The sequence below is a fragment of the Dendropsophus ebraccatus genome, chromosome 13 (assembly GCF_027789765.1).
Source record: "Dendropsophus ebraccatus isolate aDenEbr1 chromosome 13, aDenEbr1.pat, whole genome shotgun sequence".
Lineage (NCBI taxonomy): Eukaryota > Metazoa > Chordata > Amphibia > Anura > Hylidae > Dendropsophus > Dendropsophus ebraccatus.
The window spans coordinates 83,427,982-83,450,232 of NC_091466.1; the positions used below are offsets into that span (position 1 = coordinate 83,427,982).

Sequence of the window (22,251 nt, forward strand, 5' to 3'; positions counted from 1 at the left end):
ACTCGTATCCCCGGCTGTACTAGTATCCCTGGCCAGACTCATATCCCTGGCTGTACTAGTATTCCTGGCCACACTCATATCCCCGGCTGTACTAGTATCCCTGGCCACACTGATATCCCCGGCTGTACTAGTATCCCCGGCTGTACTAGTATCCCTGGCCACACTCATATCCCCGGTTGTACTAGTATCCCTGGCCACACTCGTATCTCCGGCTGTACTAGTATCCCTGGCCACACTATTATCCCCAGCCACACTAGTATCTCTGGCCACACTTGTATCCCTGGCTGTACTAGTATCCCCGGCTGCACTAGTATCCCCGGTTGCACTAGTATCGCCGGCTGTACTAGTATCCCTGGCCACACTCGTATCCCCAGCTGTACGAGTATAACTGGCCACACTCGTATCCCCAGCTCTACTAGTATCACCGTCTGCACTCGTATCCCTGGCTGTACTAGTATCTCTGGCCACACTCGTATCCCCAGCTGTACTAGTATCCCTAGCCACTCATATCCCCGGCGGAAGTAGTATTCCTGGCCACACTCTTTTTCCCGGACGCCCCTGTATACACGGCTGCACTCGTATCCCCAACTGTACTAGTATCCCTGGCCACACTCGTATCCCCGGCTGTACTAGTATCTCTGGCCACACTCGAATCTCCGGCTGTACTAGTATCCCTGGCCACACTCGTATCCCCGGCTGTACTAGTATCTCTGGCCACACTTATATCTCAGGCTGTACTAGTATCCCCGGCCGCACTAGTATCCCCGGCCGCACTAGCATCCCCGGCCACCAGTGTATACCCGGCCACACTCGTATCCCCAGCTGTACTAGTATTTCTGGCCACACTCGTATCCCCGGCTGTACTAGTATCCCCGGCTGTACTAATATCCCTGGCCACACTTGTATCCCCGGTTGTACTAGTATCTCTGGCCACACTCGTATCTCCGGCTGTACTAGTATCCCTGGCCACACTCGTATCTCCGGCTGTACTAGTATCCCTGGCCACACTCATATCCTCGGCTGTACTAGAATCTCTGGCCACACTCGTATCCCCGGCTGTACTAGTATCCCTGGCCACACTCATATCCCTGGCTGTACTAGTATCCCTGGCCACACTCATATCCCCGGATGTACTAGTATCCCTGGCCACAATGGTATCCCTGGCCACACTAGTATCCCCGGCCGCACTAGTATCTCTGGCCACACTTGTATCCCCGGCTGTACTAGTATCCCCGGCTGTACTAGTATCCCTGGCCACACTCATATCCCCGGTTGTACTAGTATCCCTGGCCACACTCGTATCCCTGGCCACACTAGTATCCCTGGCCGCACTAGTATCCCCAGCCACACTAGTATCTCTGGCCACACTTGTATCCCCGGCTGTACTAGTATCCCCGGCTGTACTAGTATCCCCGGCCACACTCGTATCCCCGGCTGCACTAGTATCCCCGGCTGCACTAGTATCCCTGGCCACACTCGTATCCCCAGCTGTACGAGTATAACTGGCCACACTAGTATCCCCAGCTCTACTAGTATCACTATCTGCACTCGTATCCCTGGCTGTACTAGTATCTCTGGCCACACTCGTATACCCAGCTGTACTAGTATCCCTAGCCACTCATATCCCCGGCTGTAGTAGTATTCCTGGCCACACTCATATCCCCGGCTGTACTAGTATCTCTGGCCACACACATATCTCAGGCTGTACTAGTATCCCTGGCCACACTCGTATCCCCAGCCGCACTAGTATCCCCGGCCACACTAGTATCCCCGGCCGCACTAGTATCCCCGGCCGCACTAGTATCCCCGGCCGCACTAGTATCCCCGACCGCACTAGTATCCCCGGCCACACTCGTATCCCCGGCCACACTCGTATCCCCGGCTGTAATAGTATCCCCGGCTGTACTAGTATCCCTGGCCACAATAGTATCCCCAGCCGCACTAGTATCCCCGGATGTAGTAGTATCCCTGGCCACACTCATATCCCCGGCTGTACTAGTATCCCTGGCCACACTCGTATCTCCGGCTGTACTAGTATCCCTGGCCACACTTGTATCGCTGGCCGCACTAGTATCCCTGGACGCACTAGTATCCCCGGCCGCACTAGTATCTCTGGCCACACTCATATCCCCGGCTGTACTAGTATCCCCGGCTGTACTAGTATCCCCGGCTGTACTAGTATCCCCGGCCGCACTAGTATCCCCGGCCGCACTAGTATCTCTGGCCACACTCATATCCCCGGCTGTACTAGTATCCCCGGCTGTACTAGTATCCCCGGCTGTACTAGTATCCCCGGCCACACTCGTATCCCCGGCTGCACTAGTATCCCCGGCTGCACTAGTATCCCTGGCCACACTCGTATCCCCAGCTGTACGAGTATAACTGGCCACACTAGTATCCCCAGCTCTACTAGTATCACTATCTGCACTCGTATCCCTGGCTGTACTAGTATCTCTGGCCACACTCGTATCCCCAGCTGTACTAGTATCCCTAGCCACTCATATCCCCGGCTGTAGTAGTATTCCTGGCCACACTCGTATCCCCAGCCGCACTAGTATCCCCGGCCACACTAGTATCCCCGGCCGCACTAGTATCCCCGGCCGCACTAGTATCCCCGACCGCACTAGTATCCCCGGCCACACTCGTATCCCCGGCCACACTCGTATCCCCGGCTGTAATAGTATCCCCGGCTGTACTAGTATCCCTGGCCACACTAGTATCCCCAGCCGCACTAGTATCCCCGGATGTACTAGTATCCCTGGCCACACTCATATCCCCGGCTGTACTAGTATCCCTGGCCACACTCGTATCTCCGGCTGTACTAGTATCCCTGGCCACACTTGTATCGCTGGCCGCACTAGTATCCCTGGACGCACTAGTATCCCCGGCCGCACTAGTATCTCTGGCCACACTCATATCCCCGGCTGTACTAGTATCCCCGGCTGTACTAGTATCCCCGGCTGTACTAGTATCCCCGGCCGCACTAGTATCCCCGGCCGCACTAGTATCTCTGGCCACACTCGTATCCCCGGCTGTACTAGTATCCCCGGCTGTACTACTATCCCCGGCTGTACTAGTATCCCTGGCCACACTCTTATCCCCGGTTGTACTAGTATGCCTGGCCACACTCGTATCCCTGGCCGCACTAGTATCCCCAGCCACACTAGTATCCCCAGCCACACTAGTATCCCTGGCCAAACTCGTATCCCCAGCTGTACGAGTATAACTGGCCACACTTGTATCCCCAGCTCTACTAGTATCACCGTCTGCACTCGTATCACACTCGTATCCCCGGCTGTACTAGTATCCCTGGCCACACTCATATCTCTGGCTGTACTAGTATCCCTGGCCACTCTCATGTCCCCGGATGTACTAGTATCCCTGGCCACACTCATATCCCCGGCTGTACTAGTATCCCTGGCCACACTCGTATCTCCGGCTGTACTAGTATCCCTGGCCACAATCGTATCCCTGGCCACACTAGTATCCCCGGCCGCACTAGTATCTCTGGCCACACTTGTATCCCCGGCTGTACTAGTATCCCCGGCTGTACTAGTATCCCCGGCTGTACTAGTATCCCTGGCCACACTCATATCCCCGGTTGTACTAGTATCCCTGGCCACACTCGTATCCCCAGCCACACTAGTATCTCTGGCCACACTTGTATCCCCGGCTGTACTAGTATCCCCGGCTGTACTAGTATCCCTGGCCACACTCGTATCCCCGGCTGCACTAGTATCCCCGGCTGCACTAGTATCCCTGGCCACACTAGTATCCCCAGCTCTACTAGTATCACCGTCTGCACTCGTATCCCTGGCTGTACTAGTATCTCTGGCCACACTCGTATCCCCAGCTGTACTAGTATCCCTAGCCACTCATATCCCCGGCTGTAGTAGTATTCCTGGCCACACTCGTATCCCCCGCTGTACTAGTATCTCTGGCCACACACATATCTCAGGCTGTACTAGTATCCCTGGCCACACTCGTATCCCTGGCCGCACTAGTATCCCCGGCCGCACTAGTATCCCCGGCCGCACTAGTATCCCCGGCCGCACTAGTATCCCCGGCCGCACTAGTATCCCTGGCCGCACTAGTATCCCCGGCCACACTCGTATCCCCGGCCACACTCGTATCCCCGGCTGTAATAGTATCCCCGGCTGTACTAGTATCCCTGGCCACACTAGTATCCCCAGCCGCACTAGTATCCCCGGCTGCACTAGTATCCCCGGCTGTACTAGTATCCCTGGCCGCACACGAATTCCTGGGCACGACTGTATACCCGGCCACACTCGTATCCCCGGCTGTAATAGTATCCCCGGCTGTACTAGTATCCCTGGCCACACTAGTATCCCCAGCCGCACTAGTATCCCCGGATGTACTAGTATCCCTGGCCACACTCATATCCCCGGCTGTACTAGTATCCCTGGCCACACTCGTATCTCCGGCTGTACTAGTATCCCTGGCCACACTCGTATCCCTGGCCGCACTAGTATCCCTGGACGCACTAGTATCCCCGGCCGCACTAGTATCTCTGGCCACACTCGTAGCCCCGGCTGTACTAGTATCTCTGGCCACACTCGTATCCCCGGCTGTACTAGTATCCCCGGCTGTACTAATATCCCTGGCCACACTTGTATCCCCGGTTGTACTAGTATCTCTGGCCACACTCGTATCCCCGGCTGTACTAGTATCCCCGGCTGTACTAATATCCCTGGCCACACTTGTATCCCCGGTTGTACTAGTATCTCTGGCCACACTCGTATCTCCGGCTGTACTAGTATCTCTGGCCACTCTCGTATCCACGGCTGTACTAGTATCCCTGGCCACACTCGTATCCCCGGCTGTATTAGAATTTTTGGCCACACTCGTATCTCCGGCTGTACTAGTATCCCTGGCCAGACTCATATCCCTGGCTGTACTAGTATTCCTGGCCACACTCATATCCCCGGCTGTACTAGTATCCCTGGCCACACTGATATCCCCGGCTGTACTAGTATCCCCGGCTGTACTAGTATCCCTGGCCACACTCATATCCCCGATTGTACTAGTATCCCTGGCCACACTCGTATCTCCGGCTGTACTAGTATCCCTGGCCGCACTAGTATCCCCAGCCACACTAGTATCTCTGGCCACACTTGTATCCCTGGCTGCACTAGTATCCCTGGCTGTACTAGTATCCCCGGCTGCACTAGTATCCCCGGCTGCACTAGTATCCCCGGCTGTACTAGTATCCCTGGCCACACTCGTATCCCCAGCTGTACGAGTATAACTGGCCACACTCGTATCCCCAGCTCTACTAGTATCACCGTCTGCACTCGTATCCCTGGCTGTACTAGTATCTCTGGCCACACTCGTATCCCCAGCTGTACTAGTATCCCTAGCCACTCATATCCCCGGCGGAAGTAGTATTCCTGGCCACACTCTTTTTCCCGGACGCCCCTGTATACACGGCTGCACTCATATCCCCAACTGTACTAGTATCCCTGGCCACACTCGTATCCCCGGCTGTACTAGTATCTCTGGCCACACTCGTATCTCCGGCTGTACTAGTATCCCTGGCCACACTCGTATCCCCGGCTGTACTAGTATCTCTGGCCACACTCATATCTCAGGCTGTACTAGTATTCCTGGCCACACTCGTATCCCCGGCCGCACTAGTATCCCCGGCCGCACTAGTATCCCCGGAGCACTAGTATCCCCGGCCACCAGTGTATACCCGGCCACACTCGTATCCCCAGCTGTACTAGTATTTCTGGCCACACTCGTATCCCCGGCTGTACTAGTATCCCTGGCTGTACTAATATCCCTGGCCACACTTGTATCCCCGGTTGTACTAGTATCTCTGGCCACACTCGTATCTCCGGCTGTACTAGTATCCCTGGCCACACTCGTATCTCCGGCTGCACTAGTATCCCTGGCCACACTCGTATCCTCGGCTGTACTAGAATCTCTGGCCACACTCGTATCCCCGGCAGTACTAGTATCCCTGGCCACACTCATATCCCTGGCTGTACTAGTATCCCTGGCCACACTCATATCCCCGGATGTACTAGTATCCCTGGCCACACTCATATCCCCGGCTGTACTATTATCCCTGGCCACACTCGTATCTCCGGCTGTACTAGTATCCCTGGCCACAGTCGTATCCCTGGCCACGCTAGTATCCCCGGCCGCACTAGTATCTCTGGCCACACTTGTATCCCCGGCTGTACTAGTATCCCCGGCTGTACTAGTATCCCTGGCCACACTCATATCCCCGGATGTACTAGTATCCCTGGCCACACTCGTATCCCTGGCCACACTAGTATCCCTGGCCGCACTAGTATCCCCAGCCACACTAGTATCTTTGGCCACACTTGTATCCCCGGCTGTACTAGTATCCCCGGCTGTACTAGTATCCCTGGCCACACTCGTATCCCCGGCTACACTCGTATCCCCGGCCACACTCGTATCCCCGGCTGCACTAGTATCCCCGGCTGCACTAGTATCCCCGGCTGCACTAGTATCCCCTGCTGCACTAGTATCCCTGGCCACACTCGTATCCCCAGCTGTACGAGTATAACTGGCCACACTAGTATCCCCAGCTCTACTAGTATCACCGTCTGCACTCGTATCCCTGGCTGTACTAGTATCTCTGGCCACACTCGTATCCCCAGCTGTACTAGTATCCCTAGCCACTCATATCCCGGCTGTAGTAGTATTCCTGGCCACACTCGTATCCCCGGCTGTACTAGTATCTCTGGCCACACACATATCTCAGGCTGTACTAGTATCCCTGGCCACACTCGTATCCCCGGCCGCACTAGTATCCCTGGCCACACTAGTAAACCCGGCCGCATTAGTATCCCCGGCCGCACTAGTATCCCCGGCCGCACTCGAATCCCTGGCCACCACTGTATACCCGGAAACGCTCGTATCCCCGGCTGTAATAGTATCCCCGGCTGTACTAGTATCCCTGGCCACACTAGTATCCCCAGCCGCACTAGTATCCCCGGATGTACTAGTATCCCTTGCCACACTCATATCCCCGGCTGTACTAGTGTTCCTGGCCACACTCGTATCCCCGGCTGTACTAGTATCCCTGGCCACACTAGTATCCCCAGCCGCACTAGTATCCCCAGCCGCACTAGTATCCCCGGCTGCACTAGTATCCCCGGCTGTACTAGTATCCCTGTCCGCACTCGAATCCCTGGCCACCACTGTATACCCGGCCACACTCGTATCCCCGGCTGTAATAGTATCCCCGGCTGTACTAGTATCCCTGGCCACACTAGTATCCCCAGCCGCACTAGTATCCCCGGCTGCACTAGTATCCCCGGCTGTACTAGTATCCCTGGCCGCACACGAATCCCTGGCCACCACTGTATACCCGGCCACACTCGTATCCCCGGCTGTAATAGTATCCCCGGCTGTACTAGTATCCCTGGCCACACTAGTATCCCCAGCCGCACTAGTATCCCCGGATGTACTAGTATCCCTGGCCACACTCATATCCCCGGCTGTACTAGTATCCTTGGCCACACTCGTATCTCCGGCTGTACTAGTATCCCTGGCCACACTCGTATCCCTGGCCGCACTAGTATCCCTGGACGCACTTGTATCCCCGGCCGCACTAGTATCTCTGGCCACACTCGTAGCCCCGGCTGTACTAGTATCCCCGGCTGTACTAGTATCCCCGGCTGTACTACTATCCCCGGCTCTACTAGTATCCCCGGCCGCACTAGTATCCCCGGCCGCACTAGTATCTCTGGCCACACTCGTATCCCCGGCTGTACTAGTATTCCCGGCTGTACTAGTATCCCCGGCTGTACTAGTATCCCCGGCTGTACTAGTATCCCCGGCTGTACTACTATCCCCGGCTGTACTAGTATCCCCGGCCGCACTAGTATCCCCGGCCGCACTAGTATCTCTGGCCACACTCGTATCCCCGGCTGTACTAGTATCCCCAGCTGTACTAGTATCCCTGGCCACACTCTTATCCCCGGTTGTACTAGTATCCCTGGCCACACTCGTATCCCTGGCCGCACTAGTATCCCCAGCCACACTAGTATCCCTGGCCACACTCGTATCCCCAGCTGTACGAGTATAACTGGCCACACTCGTATCCCCAGCTCTACTAGTATCACCGTCTGCACTCGTATCACACTCGTATCCCCGGCTGTACTAGTATCCCTGGCCACACTCATATCCCTGGCTGTACTAGTATCCCTGGCCACACTCATATCCCCGGATGTACTAGTATCCCTGGCCACACTCATATCCCCGGCTGTACTAGTATCCCTGGCCACACTCGTATCTCCGGCTGTACTAGTATCCCTGGCCACAATCGTATCCCTGGCCACACTAGTATCCCCAGCTGTACGAGTATAACTGGCCACACTCGTATCCCCAGCTCTACTAGTATCACCGTCTGCACTCGTATCACACTCGTATCCCCGGCTGTACTAGTCCCGATCCCTCCTCCATACACGGCTGTGTCTCCCGATCCCTCCTCCATACACGGCTGTCTCTCCCGATCCCTCCTCCATACACGGATGTCTCTCCCGATCCCTCCTCCATACACGGCTGTCTCTCCCGATCCCTCCTCCATACACAGATATCTCTCCCGATCCCTCCTCCATACACGGCTGTATCTCCCGATCCCTCCTTCATACACGGCTGTATCTCCCGATCCCTCCTCCATACACGGCTGTCTATCCCGATCCCTCCTCCATACACGGCTGTATCTCCCGATCCCTCCTCCATACACAGCTATCTCTCCCGATCCCTCCTCCATACACGGCTGTATCTTCCGATCCCTCCTCCATACACGGCTGTATCTCCCGATCCCTCCTCCATACACAGATATCTCTCCCGATCCCTCCTCCATACACAGATATCTCTCCCGATCCCTCCTCCATACACGGCTGTATCTTCCGATCCCTCCTCCATACACAGATATCTCTCCCGATCCCTCCTCCATACACGGCTGTCTCTCCCGATCCCTCCTCCATACACGGCTGTCTCTCCCGATCCCTCCTCCATACACAGCTGTATCTCCCGATCCCTCCTCCATACACGGCTGTCTCTCCCGATCCCTCCTCCATACACGGCTGTCTCTCCCGATCCCTCCTTAATACACGGCTGTATCTCCCGATCCCTCCTCCATACACGGCTGTCTCTCCCGATCCCTCCTCCATACACGGCTGTCTCTCCCGATCCCTCCTCCATACACGGCTGTATCTCCCGATCCCTCCTCCATACACGGCTGTGTCTCCCGATCCCTCCTCCATACACGGCTGTGTCTCCCGATCCCTCCTCCATACACGGCTGTGTCTCCCGATCCCTCCTCCATACACGGCTGTATCTCCCGATCCCTCCTCCATACACAGATATCTCTCCCGATCCCTCCTCCATACACGGCTGTCTCTCCCGATCCCTCCTCCATACACGGCTGTATCTCCCGATCCCTCCTCCATACACGGCTGTGTCTCCCGATCCCTCCTCCATACACGGCTGTATCTCCCGATCCCTCCTCCATACACAGATATCTCTCCCGATCCCTCCTCCATACACGGCTGTATCTCCCGATCCCTCCTCCATACACAGATATCTCTCCCGATCCCTCCTCCATACACGGCTGTATCTCCCGATCCCTCCTCCATACACGGCTGTGTCTCCCGATCCCTCCTCCATATACGGCTGTATCTCCCGATCCCTCCTCCATACACGGCTGTATCTCCCGATCCCTCCTCTATACATGGCTGTCTCTCCCGATCCCTCCTCCATACACAGATATCTCTCCCGATCCCTCCTCCATACACGGCTGTCTCTCCTGATCCCTCCTCTATACATGGCTGTCTCTCCCGATCCCTCCTCCATACACAGATATCTCTCCCGATCCCTCCTCCATACACGGCTGTCTCTCCCGATCCCTCCTCCATACACGGCTGTGTCTCCCGATCCCTCCTCCATACAAGGCTGTCTCTCCCGATCCCTCCTCCATACACAGATATCTCTCCCGATCCCTCCTCCATACACGGCTGTATCTCCCGATTCCTCCTCCATACACGGCTGTGTCTCCCGATTCCTCCTCCATACAAGGCTGTCTCTCCCGATCCCTCCTCCATACACAGATATCTCTCCCGATCCCTCCTCCATACACAGATATCTCTCCCGATCCCTCCTCCATACACGGCTGTGTCTCCCGATCCCTCCTCCATACACAGATATCTCTCCCGATCCCTCCTCCATACACGGCTGTGTCTCCCGATCCCTCCTCCATACACAGATATCTCTCCCGATCCCTCCTCCATACATGGCTGTCTCTCCCGATCCCTCCTCCATACACGGCTGTATCTCCCGATCCCTCCTCCATACACAGCTGTCTCTCCCGATCCCTCCTCCATACACGGCTGTCTCTCCCGATCCCTCCTCCATACACGGCTGTCTCTCCCGATCCCTCCTCCATACACGGCTCTCTCTCCCGATCCCTCCTCCATACACGGCTGTGTCTCCCGATCCCTCCTCCATACACGGCTGTCTCTCCCGATCCCTCCTCCATAAACGGCTGTCTAACATCTATTTGTATTAGCTCTCACCCTCTCGTCTTTCTTCTCGTCCTGCTTCTTGAGGAATCCAATGACGTCTAGCATGTCCTTCTCCAGCTGATACTGGTTCCGTGTCAGCTCCACATTGTTCTGGGCCAGGCTCCGTGCTGCCTCCCGGTACTCCTCTCTGGAGGATTCTGTCACTTTCAGCCGCGCCTCCCACACCGCTGCACTCGCCTTGGCTCTCTCCACCTCGGACTCTTTATCCACTTTGGCTTCATGTTTCCCCCCCTTCTTCTTACTAGTATAAAAATTATTAAAGGTTAATATAAGGGAAATGTCAATCCTTATCACAAAAAGGGTCAGGGTGTGTTTTTTTCTTATCACACATAGGGTAAGGGAGAGGGGTGTTATTACACAATAGGGGCGGAGTTACCTCTGATTACATACTGGGGGCGGAGTGACCTCTTATCACACACTAGCAGAAGGGGTACTCTATTATCACAATGGGAGTAGGGCGGGGGGGGGGCTGACATCACTGAGAATACAGCCTATCCATCACTAGAGATCAGTGAAATCACTGAGAATACAGCCTATCCATCACTAGAGATCAGTGACATCACTGAGAATACAGCCTATCCATCACTAGAGATCAGTGACATCACTGAGAATACAGCCTATCCATCACTAGAGATCAGCGGTGACATCACTGAGAATACAGCCTATCCATCACTAGAGATCATTGACATCACTGAGAATACAGCCTATCCATCACTAGAGATCAGTGACATCACTGAGAATACAGCCTATCCATCACTAGAGATCAGTGACGTCACTGAGAATACAGCCTATCCATCACTAGAGATCATTGACATCACTGAGAATACAGCCTATCCATCACTAGAGATCATTGACATCACTGAGAATACAGCCTATCCATCACTAGAGATCAGTGACATCACTGAGAATACAGCCTATCCATCACTAGAGATCAGCGGTGACATCACTGAGAATACAGCCTATCCATCACTAGAGATCATTGACATCACTGAGAATACAGCCTATCCATCACTAGAGATCAGTGACATCACTGAGAATACAGCCTATCCATCACTAGAGATCAGCGGTGACATCACTGAGAATACACCCTATCCATCACCAGAGATCAGTGACATCACTGAGAATACAGCCTATCCATCACTAGAGATCAGTGACATCACTGAGAATACAGCCTATCCATCACTAGAGATCAGTGACATCACTGAGAATACAGCCTATCCTTCACTAGAGATCAGCGGTGACATCACTGAGAATACAGCCTATCCATCACTAGAGATCATTGACATCACTGAGAATACAGCCTATCCATCACTAGAGATCAGTGACATCACTGAGAATACAGCCTATCCATCACTAGAGATCATTGACATCACTGAGAATACAGCCTATCCATCACTAGAGATCAGTGACATCACTGAGAATACAGCCTATCCATCACTAGAGATCAGTGACATCACTGAGAATACAGCCTATCCATCACTAGAGATCAGTGACATCACTGAGAATACAGCCTATCCATCACTAGAGATCAGTGACATCACTGAGAATACAGCCTATCCATCACAAGAGATCAGCAGTGACATCACTGAGAATACAGCCTATCTATCCCTAGAGATCAGCGGTGACATCACTGAGAATACAGCCTATCCATCACTACAGATCAGCGACATCACTGAGAATACAGCCTATCCATCACTAGAGATCAGCGACATCACTAAGAATACAGCCTATCCATCACTAGAGATCAGTGACATCACTAAGAATACAGCCTATCCATCACTAGAGATCAGCGGTGACATCACTGAGAATACAGCCTATCCATCACTAGAGATCAGCGGTGACATCACTGAGAATACAGCCTATCCATCACTAGAGATCAGTGACATCACTGAGAATACAGCCTATCCATCACTAGAGATCAGTGACATCACTGAGAATACAGCCTATCCATCACTAGAGATCAGTGACATCACTAAGAATACAGCCTATCCATCACTAGAGATCAGCGGTGACATCACGGAGAATACAGCCTATCCATCACTAGATATCAGTGACATCACTGAGAATACAGCTTATCATCACTAGATATCAGTGACATCACTGAGAATACAGCCTATCCATCACTAGAGATCAGTGACATCACTGAGAATACAGCCTATCCATTACTAGAGATCAGTGACATCACTGAGAATACAGCCTATCCATCACTAGAGATCAGCAGTGACATCACTGAGAATACAGCCTATCCATCACTAGAGATCAGCGGTGACATCACTGAGAATACAGCCTATCCATCACTAGAGATCAGCGGTGACATCACTGAGAATACAGCCTATCCATCACTAGAGATCAGCGGTGACATCACTGAGAATACAGCCTATCCATCACTAGAGATCAGTGACATCACTGAGAATACAGCCTATCCATCACTAGAGATCAGTGACATCACTGAGAATACAGCCTATCCATCACTAGAGATCAGTGACATCACTAAGAATACAGCCTATCCATCACTAGAGATCAGCGGTGACATCACTGAGAATACAGCCTATCCATCACTAGATATCAGTGACATCACTGAGAATACAGCCTATCCATTACTAGAGATCAGTGACATCACTAAGAATACAGCCTATCCATCACTAGAGATCAGCAGTGACATCACTGAGAATACAGCCTATCCATCACTAGAGATCAGCGGTGACATCACTGAGAATACAGCCTATCCATCACTAGAGATCAGCGGTGACATCACTGAGAATACAGCCTATCCATCACTAGAGATCAGCGGTGACATCACTGAGAATACAGCCTATCCATCACTAGAGATCAGTGACATCACTGAGAATACAGCCTATCCATCACTAGAGATCAGTGACATCACTGAGAATACAGCCTATCCATCACTAGAGATCAGTGACATCACTGAGAATACAGCCTATCCATTACTAGAGATCAGCAGTGACATCACTGAGAATTCAGCCTACCCATCACTAGAGATCAGCAGTGACATCACTGACAATACAGCCTATCAATCACAAGAGATCAGCGGTGACATCACTGAGAATACAGCCTATCCATCACTAGAGATCAGTGACATCACTGAGAATACAGCCTATCTATCACTAGAGATCAGTGACATCACTGAGAATACAGTCTATCCATCACTAGAGATCAGTGACATCACTGAGAATACAGCCTATCCATCACTAGATATCAGTAACATCACTGAGAATACAGCCTATCCATCACTAGAGATCAGCGGTGACATCACTGAGAATACAGCCTATCCATCACTAGAGATCAGTGACATCACTGAGAATACAGCCTATCCATCACTAGAGATCAGTGACATCACTAAGAATACAGCCTATCCATCACTAGAGATCAGCGGTGACATCACTGAGAATGCAGCCTATCCATCACTAGAGATCAGCGGTGACATCACTGAGAATACAGCCTATCCATCACTAGAGATCAGCAGTGACATCACTGAGAATTCAGCCTATCCATCACTAGAGATCAGTGACATCACTGAGAATACAGCCTATCCATCACTAGAGATCAGTGACATAACTGAGAATACAGCCTATCCATTACTAGAGATCAGCAGTGACATCACTGAGAATTCAGCCCATCCATCACTAGAGATCAGCAGTGACATCACTGAGAATACAGCCTATCCATCTCTAGAGATCAGTGACATCACTGAGAATACAGCCTATCCATCACTAGAGATCAGCAGTGACATCACTGAGAATACAGCCTATCCATCACTAGAGATCAGCAGTGACATCACTGAGAATACAGCCTATCCATCACTAGAGATCAGTGACATCACTGAGAATACAGCCTATCCATCACTAGAGATCAGTGACATCACTGAGAATACAGCCTATCCATCACTAGAGATCAGTGACATAACTGAGAATACAGCCTATCCATCACTAGAGATCAGTGACATCACTGAGAATACAGCCTATCCATTACTAGATATCAGCAGTGACATCACTGAGAATTCAGCCTATCCATCACTAGAGATCAGCAGTGACATCACTGACAATACAGCCTATCCATCACAAGAGATCAGCGGTGACATCACTGAGAATACAGCCTATCTATCACTAGAGATCAGTGACATCACTGAGAATACAGTCTATCCATCACTAGAGATCAGCGGTGACATCACTGACAATACAGCCTATCCATCACAAGAGATCAGCGGTGACATCACTGAGAATACAGCCTATCTATCACTAGAGATCAGTGACATCACTAAGAATACAGCCTATCCATCACTAGAGATCAGCGGTGACATCACTGAGAATACAGCCTATCCATCACTAGAGATCAGCGGTGACATCACTGAGAATACAGCCTATCCATCACTAGAGATCAGTGACATAACTGAGAATACAGCCTATCCATTACTAGAGATCAGCAGTGACATCACTGAGAATTCAGCCTATCCATCACTAGAGATCAGCAGTGACATCACTGAGAATACAGCCTATCCATCACTAGAGATCAGTGACATCACTGAGAATACAGCCTATCCATCACTAGAGATCAGTGACATCACTGAGAATACAGCCTATCCATCACTAGAGATCAGTGACATAACTGAGAATACAGCCTATCCATCACTAGAGATCAGTGACATCACTGAGAATACAGCCTATCCATTACTAGAGATCAGCAGTGACATCACTGAGAATTCAGCCTATCCATCACTAGAGATCAGCAGTGACATCACTGACAATACAGCCTATCCATCACAAGAGATCAGCGGTGACATCACTGAGAATACAGCCTATCTATCACTAGAGATCAGTGACATCACTGAGAATACAGTCTATCCATCACTAGAGATCAGCGGTGACATCACTGACAATACAGCCTATCCATCACAAGAGATCAGCGGTGACATCACTGAGAATACAGCCTATCTATCACTAGAGATCAGTGACATCACTAAGAATACAGCCTATCCATCACTAGAGATCAGCGGTGACATCACTGAGAATACAGCCTATCCATCACTAGAGATCAGCGGTGACATCACTGAGAATACAGCCTATCCATCACTAGAGATCAGTGACATCACTGAGAATACAGCCTATCCATCACTAGATATCAGTGACATCACTGAGAATACAGCCTATCCATCACTAGAGATCAGCAGTGACATCACTGAGAATACAGCCTATCCATCACTAGAGATCAGCAGTGACATCACTGAGAATACAGCCTATCCATCACTAGAGATCAGTGACATCACTGAGAATACAGCCTATCCATCACTAGAGATCAGTGACATCACTGAGAATACAGCCTATCCATCATTAGAGATCAGTAACATCACTGAGAATACAGCCTATCCATCACTAGAGATCAGTGACATCACTGAGAATACAGCCTATCCATCACTAGATATCAGTGACATCACTGAGAATACAGCCTATCCATCACTAGAGATCAGCAGTGACATCAATGAGAATACAGCCTATCCATCACTAGAGATCAGTGACATCACTGAGAATACAGCCTATCCATCACTAGAGATCAGTGACATCACTGAGAATACAGCCTATCCATCACTAGAGATCAGTGACATCACTGAGAATACAGCCTATCCATCACTAGAGATCAGCAGTGACATCACTGAGAATTCAGCCTATCCATCACTAGAGATCAGTGACATCACTGAGAATACAGCCTATCCATCATTAGAGATCAGTAACATCACTGAGAATACAGCCTATCCATCACTAGAGATCAGCGGTGACATCACTGAGAATACAGCCTATCCATTACTAGAGATCAGCAGTGACATAACTGAGAATACAGCCTATCCATCACTAGAGATCAGTGACATCACTGAGAATACAGCCTATCCTTCACTAGAGATCAGCGGTGACATCACTGAGAATACAGCCTATCCATCACTAGAGATCAGTCACATCACTGAGAATATAGCCTATCCATCACTAGATATCAGTGACATCACTGAGAATACAGCCTATCCATCACTAGAGATCAGCAGTGACACCACTGAGAATACAGCCTATCCATCACGAGAGATCAGCAGTGACATCACTGAGAATACAGCCTATCCATCACTAGAGATCAGCGGTGACATCACTGAGAATACAGCCTATCCATCACTAGAGATCAGCAGTGACATCACTGAGAATACAGCCTATCCATCACGAGAGATCAGCAGTGACATCACTGAGAATACAGCCTATCCATCACTAGAGATCAGCGGTGACATCACTGAGAATACAGCCTATCCATCACTAGAGATCAGTGACATCACTGAGAATACAGCCTATCCATCACTAGAGATCAGCAGTGACATCACTGAGAATACAGCCTATCCATCACTAGAGATCAGCAGTGACATCACTAAGAATACAGCCTATCCATCACTAGAGATCAGCAGTGACATCACTGAGAATACAGCCTATCCATCTCTAGAGATCAGTGACATCACTGAGAATACAGCCTATCCATCACTAGAGATCAGTGACATCACTGAGAATACAGCCTATCCATCACTAGAGATCAGCAGTGACATCAATGAGAATACAGCCTATCCATCACTAGAGATCAGTGACATCACTGAGAATACAGCCTATCCATCACTAGAGATCAGTGACATCACTGAGAATACAGCCTATCCATCACTAGAGATCAGTGACATCACTGAGAATACAGCCTATCCATCACTAGAGATCAGCAGTGACATCACTGAGAATTCAGCCTATCCATCACTAGAGATCAGTGACATCACTGAGAATACAGCCTATCCATCATTAGAGATCAGTAACATCACTGAGAATACAGCCTATCCATCACTAGAGATCAGCGGTGACATCACTGAGAATACAGCCTATCCATTACTAGAGATCAGCAGTGACATCACTGAGAATACAGCCTATCCATCACTAGAGATCAGTGACATCACTGAGAATACAGCCTATCCTTCACTAGAGATCAGCGGTGACATCACTGAGAATACAGCCTATCCATCACTAGAGATCAGTGACATCACTGAGAATACAGCCTATCCATCACTAGATATCAGTGACATCACTGAGAATACAGCCTATCCATCACTAGGTATCAGCAGTGACATCACTGAAAATACAGCCTATCCATCACGAGAGATCAGCAGTGACATCACTGAGAATACAGCCTATCCATCACTAGAGATCAGCGGTGACATCACTGAGAATACAGCCTATCCATCACTAGAGATCAGTGACATCACTGAGAATACAGCCTATCCATCACTAGAGATCAGCAGTGACATCACTGAGAATACAGCCTATCCATCACTAGAGATCAGCAGTGACATCACTGAGAATACAGCCTATCCATCACTAGAGATCAGTGACATCACTGAGAATACAGCCTATCCATCACTAGAGATCAGTGACATCACTGAGAATACAGCCTATCCATCACTAGAGATCAGTGACATAACTGAGAATACAGCCTATCCATCACTAGAGATCAGTGACATCACTGAGAATACAGCCTATCCATCACTAGAGATCAGCAGTGACATCACTGAGAATACAGCCTATCCATCACTATAGATCAGCGGTGACATCACTGAGAATACAGCCTATCCATCACTAGAGATCAGTTACATCACTGAGAATACAGCCTATCCATCACTAGAGATCAGCAGTGACATCACTGAGAATACAGCCTATCCATCACTAGAGATCAGCGGTGACATCACTGAGAATACAGCCTATCCATCACTAGAGATCAGTGACATCACTGAGAATACAGCCTATCCATCACTAGAGATCAGTGACATCACTGAGAATACAGCCTATCCATCACTAGAGATCAGTGACGTCACTCCGCACACAGCCTATCCATCACTAGAGATCAGTGACGTCACTCCGCACACAGCCTATCCATCACTAGAGGTCAGTGACGTCACTCTGCACACAGCCTATCCATCACTAGGGGTCAGTGAGGTCACTCCGCACACAGCCTATCCATCACTAGAGATCAGTGACGTCACTCCGCACACAGCCTATCCATCACTAGGGATCAGTGACGTCACTCCGCACACAGCCTATCCATCACTAGGGGTCAGTGACGTCACTCTGCACACAGCCTATCCATCACTAGGGATCAGTGAGTTCACTCCGCACACAGCCTATCCATTACTAGGGGTCAGTGACGTCACTCCGCACACAGCCTATCCATCACTAGGGATCAGTGACGTCACTCCGCACACAGCCTATCCATCACTAGGGGTCAGTGACGTCACTCCGCACACAGCCTATCCATCACTAGGGGTCAGTGACGTCACTCTGCACACAGCCTATCCATCACTAGGGGTCAATGACGTCACTCTGCACACAGCCTATCCATCACTAGGGGTCAGTGACGTCACTCTGCACACAACCTGTCCATCACTAGGGGTCAGTGACGTCACTCTGCACACAGCCTATTTATCACTAGGGGTCAGTGAGTTCACTCCGCACACAGCCTATCCATCACTAGGGGTCAGTGACGTCACTCCGCACACAGCCTATCCATCACTAGAGATCAGTGACGTCACTCCGCACACAGCCTATCCATCACTAGGGGTCAGTGACGTCACTCTGCACACAGCCTATCCATCACTAGAGGTCAGTGACGTCACTCCGCACACAGCCTATCCATCACTAGGGGTCAGTGACGTCACTCTGCCTACAGCCTATCCATCACTAGAGATCAGTGACGTCACTACGCACACAGCCTATCCATCACTAGAGATCAGTGACGTCACTCCGCACACAGCCTATCCATCACTAGGGATCAGTGACGTCACTCCGCACACAGCCTATCCATCACTAGGGGTCAGTGACGTCACTCTGCACACAGCCTATCCATCACTAGAGGTCAGTGACGTCACTTCGCACACAGCCTATCCATCACTAGGGGTCAGTGACGTCACTCTGCCTACAGCCTATCCATCACTAGAGATCAGTGACGTCACTTCGCACACAGCCTATCCATCACTAGGGGTCAGTGACGTCACTCTGCCTACAGCCTATCCATCACTAGAGATCAGTGACGTCACTCTGCACACAGCCTATCCATCACTAGAGATCAGTGACGTCACTCCGCACACAGCCTATCCATCACTAGGGGTCAGTGACGTCACTCTGCACACAGCCTATCCATCACTAGGGGTCAGTGACCTCACTCTGCACACAGCCTATCCATCACTAGGGGTCAGTGACGTCACTCTGCACACAGCCTATCCATCACTAGGGGTCAGTGACGTCACTCTGCACACAGCCTATCCATCACTAGGGGTCAGTGACGTCACTCCGCACACAGCCTATCCATCACTAGGGGTCAGTGACGTCACTCTGCACACAGCCTATCCATCACTAGAGATCAGTGACGTCACTCTGCACACAGCCTATCCATCACTAGGGATCAGTGACGTCACTCCGCACACAGCCTATCCATCACTAGGGGTCAGTGACGTCACTCCGCACACAGCCTATCCATCATTAGAGATCAGTGACGTCACTCCGCACACAGCCTATCCATCACTAGAGATCAGTGACGTCACTCCGCACACAGCCTATCCATCACTAGGGGTCAGTGACGTCACTCCGCACACAGCCTATCCATCATTAGAGATCAGTGACGTCACTCCGCACACAGCCTATCCATCACTAGAGATCAGTGACGTCACTACGCACACAGCCTATCCATCACTAGAGATCAGTGACGTCACTCCGCACACAGCCTATCCATTACTAGGGGTCAGTGACGTCACTCTGCACACAGCCTATCCATCACTAGGGGTCAGTGACGTCACTCTGCACACAGCCTATCCATCACTAGGGGTCAGTGACGTCACTCTGCACACAGCCTATCCATCACTAGGGGTCAGTGACGTCACTCTGCACACAGCCTATCCATCACTAGGGGTCAGTGACGTCACTCTGCACACAGCCTATCCATCACTAGGGGTCAGTGACGTCACTCTGCACACAGCCTATCCATCACTAGAGATCAGTGACGTCACTCTGCACACAGCCTATCCATCACTAGGGATCAGTGACGTCACTCCGCACACAGCCTATCCATTACTAGGGGTCAGTGACGTCACTCCGCACACAGCCTATCCATCATTAGAGATCAGTGACGTCACTCCGCACACAGCCTATCCATCACTAGAGATCAGTGACGTCACTACGCACACAGCCTATCCATCACTAGGGGTCAGTGACGTCACTCCGCACACAGCCTATCCTTCACTAGAGATCAGCGGTGACATCACTGAGAATACAGCCTATCCATCACTAGAGATCAGTCACATCACTGAGAATACAGCCTATCCATCACTAGATATCAGTGACATCACTGAGAATACAGCCTATCCATCACTAGAGATCAGCAGTGACACCACTGAGAATACAGCCTATCCATCACGAGAGATCAGCAGTGACATCACTGAGAATACAGCCTATCCATCACTAGAGATCAGCGGTGACATCACTGAGAATACAGCCTATCCATCACTAGAGATCAGCGGTGACATCACTGAGAATACAGCCTATCCATTACTAGAGATCAGCAGTGACATCACTGAGAATACAGCCTATCCATCACTAGAGATCAGTGACATCACTGAGAATACAGCCTATCCTTCACTAGAGATCAGCGGTGACATCACTGAGAATACAGCCTATCCATCACTAGAGATCAGTGACATCACTGAGAATACAGCCTATCCATCACTAGATATCAGTGACATCACTGAGAATACAGCCTATCCATCACTAGAGATCAGCAGTGACATCACTGAAAATACAGCCTATCCATCACGAGAGATCAGCAGTGACATCACTGAGAATACAGCCTATCCATCACTAGAGATCAGCGGTGACATCACTGAGAATACAGCCTATCCATCACTAGAGATCAGTGACATCACTGAGAATACAGCCTATCCATCACTAGAGATCAGCAGTGACATCACTGAGAATACAGCCTATCCATCACTAGAGATCAGCAGTGACATCACTGAGAATACAGCCTATCCATCACTAGAGATCAGTGACATCACTGAGAATACAGCCTATCCATCACTAGAGATCAGTGACATCACTGAAAATACAGCCTATCCATCACTAGAGATCAGTGACATAACTGAGAATACAGCCTATCCATCACTAGAGATCAGTGACATCACTGAGAATACTTCCTATCCATCACTAGAGATCAGCAGTGACATCACTGAGAATACAGCCTATCCATCACTATAGATCAGCGGTGACATCACTGAGAATACAGCCTATCCATCACTAGAGATCAGTTACATCACTGAGAATACAGCCTATCCATCACTAGAGATCAGTGACATCACTGAGAATACAGCCTATCCATCACTAGAGATCAGTGACATCACTGAGAATACAGCCTATCCTTCACTAGAGATCAGCGGTGACATCACTGAGAATACAGCCTATCCATCACTAGAGATCAGTGACATCACTGAGAATACAGCCTATCCATCACTAGAGATCAGCAGTGACATCACTGAGAATACAGCCTATCCATCACTAGAGATCAGCGGTGACATCACTGAGAATACAGCCTATCCATCACTAGAGAT

At 50.7% G+C, this 22,251-nt stretch overlaps 1 protein-coding gene across 2 annotated transcripts in view; it reads right to left on the reverse strand.

The window, feature by feature from the left end:
* The window catches only part of BBOF1 (basal body orientation factor 1), a 149,186-nt gene that overhangs the window by 104,267 nt on the left and 22,668 nt on the right, over positions 1-22,251 (reverse strand). For both annotated transcript variants that reach the window (XM_069950848.1, XM_069950847.1), the window contains exon 2: positions 10,581-10,830. In XM_069950848.1, coding sequence (XP_069806949.1) covers positions 10,581-10,830 — 250 coding nt within the window. The remainder of the gene's footprint in view (positions 1-10,580; positions 10,831-22,251) is intronic.